Genomic DNA, 12,755 nt, shown 5'->3' on the forward strand with positions numbered 1-12,755 from the left:
TTGAGAAGGAGAGTCTTTCAAAGGTAATCTCAGCTGGTGTGGGAATTGAATCCATGCCATTGGCATTACTCTACATCACAAGCTAGCCACCCAGCCAACTGAGCTTACAGACCAAGAATATGAGTGAAATATTATCATGTAATTTGACAAGAAATTGGATAATTATTTCCAATGACAGAATAGAATATAAAAGATTACAGGGAAAGGCAGGGAAAATGGGATTATAGTAAATGCCTCCTATTGAAGAATCAGCACAGACTTTAATTTATGATTTAGCAACTACAAAGTAGTGATATAATAAAGGGGTTCTAATGTTAGCCTAATCCGGAAAGCAAAGTTCAAAGGTTAATTCACCTGAAATCATGTATTAGCTTACAACTTTAACATCACTCCAGGATACTTTTTGTCTTAGTTAGTAGTGCATGTTTGGAAAATGAGACGGCATTATTGTATTGTACTCGCTACAGTATTGTGTGATGTGATATACCTGATGTGTGAACTTGATAAGTCCTAGTCAGCTGTAGTATCTGTGTAATGTTTTGTACTTTCATTTAGCCAATGAGTAAGATTTTTAAAGCTATTTGAGGCATAATATTGAAGTATTAGTGGTTTTGTTGGGAGCATAATGTGAAACTCTGTGCATATGGGTTTCTCCATATCTGGGGAGATGTTTTCTCTAGATGTTTGAAATGAGCTTATTCTGATACTTAGGATAAGTTATCCTCCCTGATTTTGCTTATTGTCTCCTGTAATCTTAAAGAAAAATAGGTGGACCATTTCAATCTTATCCAGATCTGTAGAATGTTTGTATTCAGCCAAATGATCAAAATCACATGCACTTTATTGATCTGATGATGAAAGTTGTTTTCTGTAACTTGTGAATTCCTTTTTAAAAATCTGATTGTTTGTTACATGTAAATGCACAGGAGCCTCATAAGTTTAGAAAGAAAACAAAACACGTTAACTCCTTTTGTGGGAGTTAGACAGCTAGCAGTGTCACACACGGTTAGCACATTGAGAAAGAAACAACAAGCAGTGGTTTGGTTAAAAGGCACTTCGGCTCCAATGACATTATAGAGTCATTTCATTCACAGTATTTAGCTAGTGTCCTCTTGCTCCCCTAAAAGATCCCTTGGACCATGGAAGAGTGAATCTGGGCTGGGAAGACAGGGTTACAATTGTTTGTATTGTTTGACTGAAAAATTAAACAGAATAAAACTCTAGTTAGTAGATTTAGAACTGCTGTTTCCAAACTTGCAGAAGAAAAATGCTCCCTAATACATATCTAGTGGATGTGCATGCTTTATTTAATTATTTATACAATCTCAGACTAGTGACAACACTGCAGGAAGTCATTTGACTCATTTTATCTTTGCTGGCTCTCTGTAAGAGCAACTCTACTCCATTGCTGTTTCCCCCTCCCGCCATGGTTGTTCACTTTTTTTCTCTTGAGTACTTATCCAATTACTTTTTGAAAACTCCTTTAGTAACTGCTCCTGTTCCACTCTCAGCTACTGCAGTCCATATCCTAACAAGGAATAGAAGTTGTATAATAGGGTGAAAGCAATCACATTTGATATAAACCATATGCATGTGTTTTTCCAGTAAATAAGTATATTCTCACTAATTTTGCTGATTCTTCACTCCTTATTGATCCACATGTTACCTTGAGAAAAAGTTTTATTTCATTTTATTTTTAATTGGTGCCAGCTATCTCGTCATGTTACATGAGCAGCTAAATTTGTTACTGTTCTGTAGGCTAGTTTGCTGCAATAAGAAAATATAGTTATTACTTTATGTATTGGAACAATGATTGCACTAACGACAAAAAAAACCTGGTTATTGTTTTGTTTCAGGCTGAGATTGTCAAGAGACTAAATGCCATTTGCGCCCAAGTCATTCCTTTCCTGTCTCAGGAGGTAAGCTACTCTTAATATTACATATTTGTGATTCTGGTAATGTAGCTGTTACTTGGCTTCCTGAATGTGAATGTATCTTATTTTTGATCCATTTTCCTTGCTTAGATGATATTGAAGAAATAAACTTCGAACTGGATGTCTCTTCCTTTTACTTGTATTATAAATCTTAAAGAATTTGCTGTTTTGGGTGAACCAGAACTCAAAACTCTTGTATGTTTTGAGCTGTTTTCAGACCAACATAGATGGTAAAATCAAATTCATTTTAAGCTGCTTATTGCTTTCAATGGCATAATCTTACACACAAAGGGGTTTGTTTATTGTAATATGTATCAAGTGTACACAATTTGCAGATATGTATTCTTCATGCTTCCTTCCTAAAATTGAGTGTTGATAACTTTTCTAATTATGCAAGGTTTATTTGTAGAAATCTTTGATCAATCAGTTCAGACATGTTATGATACACCTTGAGAGCAGGTGGGACTTGAATCCAGACTTTGCAGTTCAGAAGTAGGGACACTACCACTGTACCATGACTATTAAAACCCTCAATAACTTCATGCTATTATGCTGAGATGAACTTTCAATTGCGGGTTAATTAATTAACTTTAAATTATGTGGGCAATACAGTAGCTCAGTAATGCCTCACAGCACCAGGGACCTGGGTTCAATTCTAGCCTTGGGTGACTGTGTGGAGTTCTCCCTGTGTCTGCATGGGTTTCACCTGGGTTCTCCAGTTTCCTCCCATGATCCAAAGATGTTCATGTTAGGTGGATTGGCCAAGCTAAATTTCCCTGTGATATGCTATCTAAATGAATTAGCCATGGTAAATGCAGAGTTACAGGTCTTCGGAGGGTGAGTGCAGACTCGATGGTCCAAATGGCCTCTCTCTGCACGGTAGTGATTCTCTGATTCATTTCAGTTCACAGGATGGGACTTGGACCAATTTTCCCAGAGTATTGACTTGACCCTCTAGCTTACTAGCCTGGTGACACCAGTTACACTACACCAGTACTATCACAGCACTGTCATCCCACACGATTTGTGTATAAATGTAAACAGATTTAGTGGTTTGTTTGCAGTGTTAACGGGACTTAATATTGCACTTCCAACCTATCATATGTGTAATTAAAAAATACTGCTTAAAATTAAAATGTTTGCCTTCAAAAAAGAGTCCAACAGGAATTGGGTCAAGTAAGCTTTCTGTGTTAGTGAAGAAGCCACTGATACTGAAGAGTGGCTGCATTGTACCAGTGATATAAAATTGCAAAAATATTGTGAATCAAATCTTGCAGTCTTTGATCATTGTGAGACAAGATATGTGATTGAAGACACATATTGGAAATCCTGAGAGGGGGACTAACATGGGAATTACTTCAGAGATTTAATTTCCAATTGGCAATTCCTAAAGGTCCTGCGTGAATGTTTATGACGGAATTGAGGTGGAGACTTCAGACTGTTCCACAATAGTTACCTGGATAATTAGTCACAAAATGTTAGACAAATAAAAATCTAGTGCAGGAACATATTTGACCCTCAATGAATTAATGAATTGACATCTCGACCCCATCTGACGATCTCCGATCGCTCCCTGACCATTGATCCCTACCTCCTTGACTACCCCTTGATCCATCCCAACTATCTGATAAACCATCCACCTGCCCCCTACATGACTATCCAACTCACTTACTTTACCAACTCAGCCATTTACTCTCTTACCCATTCACCAATTTACCCACTCTGCTATTCATCCACTTACCCATTCATACCCTAATCAGTAATATTTGAAGACTGAACCTTTAAACCCATTCTGTGACAGTTAGTTGCACCAAAAAGTAATGTATCCCGTCTTCTTCAACTTTACTTCGCTCCAACAAAGTTCCCCAAGGTACACTCTGGTTGAGTGTTTCAGGTTTAGAAGGATCTGGGCCAAATGCAAGCAAGTGGGACGAGTTTAGACTGGGAAACTTGGTCGGCATGATCGAGTTGGACAAAAGGAGTAGTTTTCCATGTTGTATGACACTATGACGATGTCTCTATTAGGAAATCCTGGAAATAGTGGTCACAGTTCAGGGAAGTTTTAAGTGCAGTGGCAATTCATTCAGGATTGCCGCTGCTTGGAATAGTTAGATCTGTAAGCTATGAATTACTTTGCGGAATATGATGAGAAAATAAGGCCAAAATTTTACTCGTTTGAAACCCATTCACTTATACAGTAAAATTTGGGTCACAAGGCACTAAATGAATTACATGTATAATCTACCTTGTAGATTAACTATTATAACAGTGTGTCCTTTCATTCTGAAGGATTCTTCTTTCATCTCATGGTTGGATTCTTCATTATATCCTGCCAGTAGATTTTAATGAATCTAATAATTGTGAGGGGACTTGATGGTGTATGTTTAGTGGGTGCCTTAGCTGTTTGATATCTTTCAGTTTGGCTAATTGCTGCAGGAAGTGATGGAAACATTGAAATTTATTTTTGAGCTCCACCTTGTTATACTTGTATTTAGTGTAGCTTTTTCTTGTAAATTGTGAAAGCTAGTGAATAACTTTTTTGAGGGTGGCATAATGCACTGGATTCTCCATGTGTAAGTCTTAATAGGTTTATGAAGAGCAGATTATTTTAATGTATTTATTAGAAGTTTGCAAATATTCAAGATACTTGAACTTATCATTTAAGTTCAAACAATGTTTTATAATAAAAATTTCTTTATACTCCCAGTATATAATGTTACATTTCATATATGGTTGTCAATCCATTGGATTTTTTCTATAAAGAAGTCAATTTTTTTCAACCTAAGATGAAAGGACAGTTTTAGTAATCGCATAACTAATTGACTTGTAGTTCTCTGTTGTGCACTTTAAACTATTTAACTAATTCAAGCTTTGAATTGCTATCATAAGAAAGTCTTAGAGAAGGGATTGGATTGAGCAGTTCAATATGCTCTGTGAACATTACATACATCATTGACCAATGAGGTTTTTCACTCTTAGGTTTAAGAATGACTTAATGCTACAGAATGCAAATGAAACTGACATTATTTGCTTTCTGAAATTCACTTTCAGCACCAACAGCAAGTGGTGCAGGCAGTGGAGCGGGCCAAGCAAGTGACCATGGCTGAGCTAAACGCCATCATCGGGGTACGTGGTCTTCAAAGTCTGCCCCTTACAGTGTGTATACCCATTTTATTACTCTCCTTACCACTGCTGGAGCCAGTTTAACAATTAAAATGAGGGAGATCACATGCAAAGGGATCCATTACCTTTAATTTTAATTTTAACTTAAAGATACAGGCATAAATTATTGCTCAATTCAATCTAGCTATTATTGTTGAATTTTGTGTGTTATAAATTCAAGTCCTAACTTATGTTAGGAAGGGAAAAATAAAAATTAATGAATGTTTAGGTTTGCAATTATACATTTAAAAAAAATTGGCTGTAATTCACATGAGAGTTAAAATGTTGTGAAATCTTCTGTGCTGCATAAACATCCTAATGTTCTCCCAGTGATTGAGTCAGAGGGCTCTGGGCAGTTTAGTTTTTCCAAAAAAGCCAAACAAAAATTGAGATTCTGATAATCAGCTGAGCCTTTTCTAAAATGGAAGTGAAAAGTATTAAGTTTTTATCTGTTGCTACTGCTGGTATGATATGTGCAAGTCTGGTGAGATTTTAATCATTGCCATATCATTAGACATGCAGAGATGATCTGTTATTAGCTTTTCGTACTGCTTTTAATGTTAATTGTTTGAGAGATATCTTGAACTATTTCATGTCAGACCCACTTAATTTCTTCAGTTGGTAATATTGATCCATCTATCGGTGCAGATCGCATAAAATAATCAAATTCCCCTGGTAAAATGTGCAATCGACTCGCCACCATTGCTTCCAACAGTTCCAAATAACCTATTTTCAACCAATCATTGAAAGAAATGTTAATGACATATCATTTTTCACTTTTCAAAGTTAGTGCCTAGTCATTATATCGGTCTTGCAAAACTCTTATGCTGCAATAAGGTTTATCAATCCCTTGAGGAATTGAAATGTGAAGGGATAATAATGATTTCTTAAGGTGATTAATGAGGATGTGCGAGAATCTTGTGTACCTTCTGAAAAGACTCCTAAAATAACCAAGAAATTTAAAAAAATGACATAATGGCGCAGAGAGTATAAATGGTCACCATCCAGCGAAAGGCTATTGATGTTGTGTTTTACTGTTGCAGTGAGGTAAAGCTCAGAAATGGTACCTTTATTTACACAATATGACATTTGGCCAAGTATTCATTTTCGAGCAATTGCTTCATAACCTTTTTGTGATTTTGTAATGTAACTGATTTTAGCCTAAACTCCTGATTTCCAACTGAAAATTAGCAGACTGGCAGACCCTTTAGGAAATGGTTGACATTTCACCTAGTATTCAACTGGTCCAGTGGTGTTCAACCTTATAGTCCAAAATTGGAGAGTCTTTATTTATTTGGTGCTTTGAGTTGTAGCAATTTCCTTTTTAAATTAGGTTCAGCCTTTGCCCCTACAGAAATCTTATTGAGTACTAATCTTTAAAAAATACATGTTTTATAAGGGAATATCAATTATTTAAGCTAAATTCTTGATAAAAATATTTAATATGGAATAAATAGACTAAGTATTTCATTTTCCCACTGAAGCATAACTTTGCTCAAACATGCAATGAATGAGGCAAACTATTTTTCTTTTTCATTTTCAACCTCTCCAAAAATCCATTAATTAATGTAGCTGTAACTACAACACAACTAGACAATGAAGCTTCCATCTTTTAATCCACACGTTTGATGTTCTTTGCAATGAAGCCAGTCATACAAAAGTGCTAATAAAACTGTCTATGCTAAAATAACATATAAAGAATTATTTTATCTCTATGGTAATCTCCTTCTCATGTAACTGTGCAGCTGGTTCTAGCAAATATGTTTTATAAAATTTTATTTGGATAAACTTGCTATGTAGAAATTTTTCTCTCTTGTGTTGTCTGTGAAGATTTCTGTTTTTTTTCAATGTATCAAATACAGTTTGAAATGGTAATTATTCCATTTGGTTTGATTAAAATTCAAATCACTGAGTGAAGATGTAGATAAGGGTCACTGAATAATCAATCTGAAGTGTAGGTAGTACTTCAGTTTTTTGCCTTTGTAAAATAGGAAATTGGAGCCCTCTGATTGGAGCTGATAGTGGCTTTAGATGTGACTTGATTGCTAGTTGTTTTTTAATGGGCTACTTTAAGAGCTATTTGGAGCTTGGACAACTACATGGAAGATATTGGCAGTTAATTAGATGAAATAAAATAGAAGAGTGACCTTCATTTCCTGCTAATGGCCTTTCACAAAATGGGATGAAACTAAGTCAGTCATGAAAAATTGTGAATTATGTTTATTCTGAGTCTTTCATGCTTCAGTTCTTAGAATTGGGGTTGAATACACTGTGCAGTTATGTTTATGATCCCTTCAAAATCGTGCAATTTATGTATCAGACATTATTAAAAGTCATTATTATGGACTCATGCACGCAAAATCAAAATCTGCAGGAAAACAAAATAAGGCTTTATAATATACTTCCAAAACTTATATTGAAGAGGGAACTTTTAAAGCTAAGCAAAAGTCTAACTGCTGGTAATTTTAGATATTGAGTGGATATTTCCAGTCAGAAGGTCATGACTATAGAATCATAATACTGCCTGTGACTTGAATTTGCTGACAATCAGGTAAGTTTACTTTTAGCTGATTCATGTCTAGACTAGATGAATGCTGAATAATGATTAACATCGGTTTGGAAGACAACCTTTACTTTGACCTGAAACAAATACAAAATGCTGTAGAAACTCAGGTCTAGCAGGATCTGTGAAGACAGAAACCAAGGTAATGCTTTGAATCTCTATGAAAGAAGGGCAAGAAACATGAACTCGGTGTCTCTCTTCACAAATGCTGTAAGACCTGATGAATTTCTCCAACATTTTCTGTGTTGTTTCAGATTTACAGCATCAGCAGTATCTTGCTTTTATTTAAGTTTGATCTATTTATAATTTACATTGTGTTTTTATTGATGCATTATGGGAGTACCATACTTACTTAGAGATACCCGATGGTTTGGAAGTTACTTCCTATTTAGAGAAATATGAATCATACATTAGCTATGGGAAAAACCAGCTGAGATTTTCTATTGTATTGCCTAACTCTCAAGGCATGGCTCTGTCTCGACTAATGAGTAAGCTCGCTGGAATGAGCTCCAATCAGCTTCTTGGCACAGTTTTTGGTAAATCACATATGTGAACCGTCACACCTCACTAGACGCTGCCAGCCAATCGGACATTGACAGGTTCTTGATTTTAGATATTATCGCTGGAGGCTTGGTCTTCATGGGATTCAATGGTGAGAAGGTAAGTCTTTTTCTTTCGTGTCTCTTAGGGTAGGGATTACTGGGAGAGGCCAGGGGCTCAGCGAGTGCTAGGGGCGTGGGTCACATTGGACCTATTTGCCCAGCATTTCATTGCTGATGTAGGATGAAGGCAACGAGTATCTATCTAGGACTAACTCTTCAATTATTTGCTCATCCTACCACCTTTCTTTTTACCTCCAGTGAGGGGAAGATTGTGCTTATAGTTTCAATGAGCAGTCACTGAAATTTGATCCTTTCTGCGGCAATGGCTCTATCTCACCTGTCCATCCTAGAAATTCCATATGTTCAGTAATTAGTTAGAAATGCCTTTTAAAAAGTTCTAATAGAGCAGTGTACTATACAAGTAGAACTGGAACAAATCTCTCGGATATTAGAATGCAAAGAAAAAAGAAACAGTAATTTGGCTTCTAGAGAAAAATGCAGGAGTTATGGAGATGCTTTGGTGAGGAAATGCTTATTATGTAATGGGATGAACACAGGAAACAAGTTACCCCCTATTGTAAAACCCTGGGCCCTAGTTCTGAACTCATCCACAACAGGAAATGCCATTTCCATTTTTGCCTTGTCAAGATCATTTAGAATCTTATAAACATTATCAGATTGCCTCTTGCTCCTCTTCTAAACTCCAATGAAAATCAGTCCAGCCTGTACAAGCTTTCTTCTTCATTCCAGGTATCAATCTAATAAATCTCCTCAATCCATCGCTAACATATTTATATCCGCCTTTCATAAGGAAACCAAGACTGCACATATTTTTCAAAATGTGGTCTCACCAATGCCTTAACAACCTTTTGAGTTCAATACCTCTCTCACTCCGTAAGTCACCTTAGTTACATTCTGTACCTGCACAGTAATATTTTAAACTAGAACATCTAGATGCCTCTGCATCTCGAAATTCTTCACTTGTTCTCTGTTTCTGTTTTTTTCCTTCCTGCTGAAGTAAACAATATCATATTTTCCCATATTATATACTATCTGGAGGAAAGTTACTTTACTCCTAGAGTACCATTGGGCTGCTTACTCATTTGAGGGTGAGACAACTGGTGCGAGGGGTGCGGTTGAGAAGGCAGGACCTTCATGGTGATCTCAGCCAGTGCAGGGATTGAACCCGCACTGTGCACTTTTGGCATTACTCTGCAATCCAAATCAGCTCTCTAGCAAACTGGGATAACCAATCTCCAGGTACACTGCTGACCATGCAATTAACCAATCTATATCTGTTTGCAACCTTATGATGTTCTCTTGACAACATACTTTCCTATTTACTTTGTGTCCTCTGCAAAGTTAGTGACTATATCTTCATTTCCCTACATTTAAGTCATTGATATAAGGTGTTAAAGGTTGAGAGCCCAGGAAGGACACCTGCAGACCACCATTCACTACATTCTGCCAATCAGAAAAAGAACCATTTATCACGAGTCTATTTTCTGGAACTATGAGATTAAGAAGCAGAATTATGCTATTCAGTTCATTTGAGTCTGCTCCACCATTCAATCATGGCTGATATGTTTCTCAACCCCACTCTCCTGCCTTCTCCCTGCAACCCGAGAACTTCTTACCAATCATAAACCTATCTATCTCTGTCTTAAATGTACTCACTGACTTGACTGCCACAGCGCGCTGTGACAATGAGTTCTGCAGATTAATCACTGAAGCAATTCCTTCTCCTCCTCAGTTCTAAAAGGTTTTCCTTTCACTCTGAAGTTGTGCCCTTGGGTCCTAGTCTCTCCTACTAGTGGAAACATCTTTTCATGTCCACTCTATCCAAGCCTTTCAGCATTCAATCAGATCCACCGTCATCCTTCTAACCTCTATTGAGTACAGATCCACAGTCCTCAACCTCTCCTTGAATGACAATCCCATCATCCCTGGGGCCATTCTTGAAAACCTCCTCTGGATGCTTTTTTCAAGGCCAGCATGTCCGTCCTTAGGTATGGGGCCCGGAACTGCTCACAATGTTCTAAATGTTCTCAGCAGTACATCCCTGGTCTTGTATTCTAGCCCTCTCAAAATACATGCTAACATTGCATTTACTTTCCTAATTGCTAATTGAATCTGTATGTTCACCTTCAGAGAATCCTGAACTAGAATTCCTCAGTTCTTTTGTGCTTCAGATTTCTGAAGCATTCCTCCTTTAGAAAATTGTCTACTCTATTCTTCCTACCAAAGTGCATAACCTCACACTTTCCCACATTGTATTCCAACTGCCACTTCTTTGACCACTCTCCCAGCCTGTAAAATTCCTTCTGCAGCCTCACCACTTCAACACGGGTGGCACGGTGGCTCAGTGGTTAGCACTGCTGCCTCACAGTGCCAGGGACCCTGATTTGATTCCAGATTCTGACAACTGTGTGAAGTTTGTGCATTCTCCTCATCTGCCTGGGTTTCCTCCAGGTGCTTTAGTTTCCTCCCACAACCAAAGCTGTGCAGGTGAGGTGAATTGGCCATGCTAAATTGCCCATAGTGTTCAGGGGTGTGTAGATTAGGTGCATTAGTTAGAGGTAAATGTACAGTAATAGGTTAGGGGAATGGGTCTGGGTGGGTTACTCTTTGGAGGGTCAGTGTAGACTTGGGCGAAATGGCCTGTTTCCATACTGTTGGGATTCTACGATTCGATGACTCTGTGACTACTTGTCTTTCAACATATCTATGTGTCATCTGCAAACTTGGCAACAATGCCCTTAGTTCCTTCGCTAACTCTTGATTTCTCTTCACAGATGCTGCCTGACCTATTGAGTTTTTCCAGCAATTTCTATTTTTGTTTTCTCTCAGTTCCTAATTCCAGATCATTAATGTATAACATGAATAGTTATGGTCACAACACTAACCCTTGTAGAACTCCACTAGTCACTGGTACTTTAGCCAATCTTCAATGTAGTGTAGTTTTTAACCCCTTACACCATGTGCTTATACTTCTCACAATAAACTTTTTATGTGACACTTTCTCAAATATCTCTTGGAAATCCAAGTAAGGCACATCAATGGACTTTCCCTATCCATATCAGCTGTTACTCCTTCAGAGAATTCCAATAAATTGGTCATCATGATTTCCCTTTCTGAGACCCATGCTGACTCTTCCCAATTACCAAAAGTTTTTCCAAGTCCCAACTATAACCTCCTTTATTATCAATTTTAATACCATGGCCTCAAAAGACATTCGGCTAACTGGCCGGTAGTTTCTTGTTTTCTGATCCCCTCTCTTAACTGGAAGAGTTCTAATTGTTACTTTCCCATCTGATGGAATATTTGCAGAAGTAAAGACATTTTGGAAAATTAACACTGGTGCATCTGGTACCTGATTAGCAACCTCTTTTAACACCCTATGGTGAAGTCCATCAGGACTTAGACTCGTCAGCCCACAGTTTGATCAGTTTGCTGATTAATACTTCCCTGGTTTATTGTAATTTCACCAAGTTCCTCTCTTCCTTCATGTTCCAGATTTACAGCCATAAATTGGATGTTTTGATTCTTATTAAGTGAAGACAGAAGCAAAATATTCATTCATTTCATTCACCATTTCCTTATTGTTTGTTATTAGTGTAGTTCCCTATTCTCACTCTGTTTAAGATCCAACACTCACTTTACTTACACTTTCTTAGATACCTGTAGATATGCTTGTTCTCCGCTTTTGTTTCTTACCAGCTTCCTCTCCTCTCATCCTGTAATTTATTACTCGTGATAGCCTTTCAGTAATTTTCAGTCCTTTCTTTACATTCTGACTAGTCATTTGACCTGCTGCTCACCTTTGTGCAAGTGTTTACTTTTTCTTAAATTTGATGTTTTCCTCCACTGTTGGTGAGACTCCATTGGAAATTTGCTTTAAAATATTATATTCTGAAATATCCCTTTTAAATGTCTGCCATTGCTTCTTTATTGATCTAACCCCTAGCCTCATATTTCACTTCACTTCAGCTAGTTCAACATCCATACCCACGTATTTGTTCTTACTTAAGATTAACACACCAGTCTTCGACCCATTTTTCTACCTTTCCAAACTGAATGTAAAATCCAAACAAATTGTGGTCACCACAGCCTAGAGATGCCTTTTCCTCTGAGGTAACTAATTAATCCTGTTTTATTGCATAATGCCGAATCTGTTCTCTTATTGTTTCCAGACCATGCTGCTTTAAGAGGTTATCTCAAAAACATTCTATGAACTCCTCATTCATGCTATGATTACCGATCTGTTTTTTTTCAGTTTATTTTTAGATTAAGATCACCCATGATTATTACCATGCCTTTATCACAAACACCCAATATTTCTCCTTGTGATACTTGGTTCCACATTGTAGTTTCTGTTAGCCTATAGATCACTCCCATTAGTGATTTATTTTCCTACTATTCCTCATCTGCACACAAACCTGTTCTACGTCCTGCTCTCCTGAACCAAGGTCATCTTGGAACCACTCTTGTGTC

General features: G+C 37.2%; 1 protein-coding gene across 10 annotated transcripts in view; it reads left to right on the forward strand.

Moving 5' to 3' along the window:
• LOC140486348 (transducin-like enhancer protein 4) overlaps nucleotides 1-12,755 on the forward strand; it is a 223,372-nt gene that overhangs the window by 72,486 nt on the left and 138,131 nt on the right. For 4 of the 10 annotated variants that reach the window (XM_072585400.1, XM_072585409.1, XM_072585418.1 and 1 more), the window contains exon 5: nucleotides 1,857-1,919. In XM_072585400.1, the coding sequence (XP_072441501.1) occupies nucleotides 1,857-1,919 (63 nt within the window). Of the gene's footprint in view, nucleotides 1-1,856; nucleotides 1,920-4,985; nucleotides 5,091-8,269; nucleotides 8,320-12,755 lie in introns of those variants that run through there. The other 6 variants (XM_072585358.1, XM_072585367.1, XM_072585377.1 and 3 more) reach the window with 3 other exon arrangements.

Source organism: Chiloscyllium punctatum, chromosome 2 (genome assembly GCF_047496795.1).
Source record: "Chiloscyllium punctatum isolate Juve2018m chromosome 2, sChiPun1.3, whole genome shotgun sequence".
Lineage (NCBI taxonomy): Eukaryota > Metazoa > Chordata > Chondrichthyes > Orectolobiformes > Hemiscylliidae > Chiloscyllium > Chiloscyllium punctatum.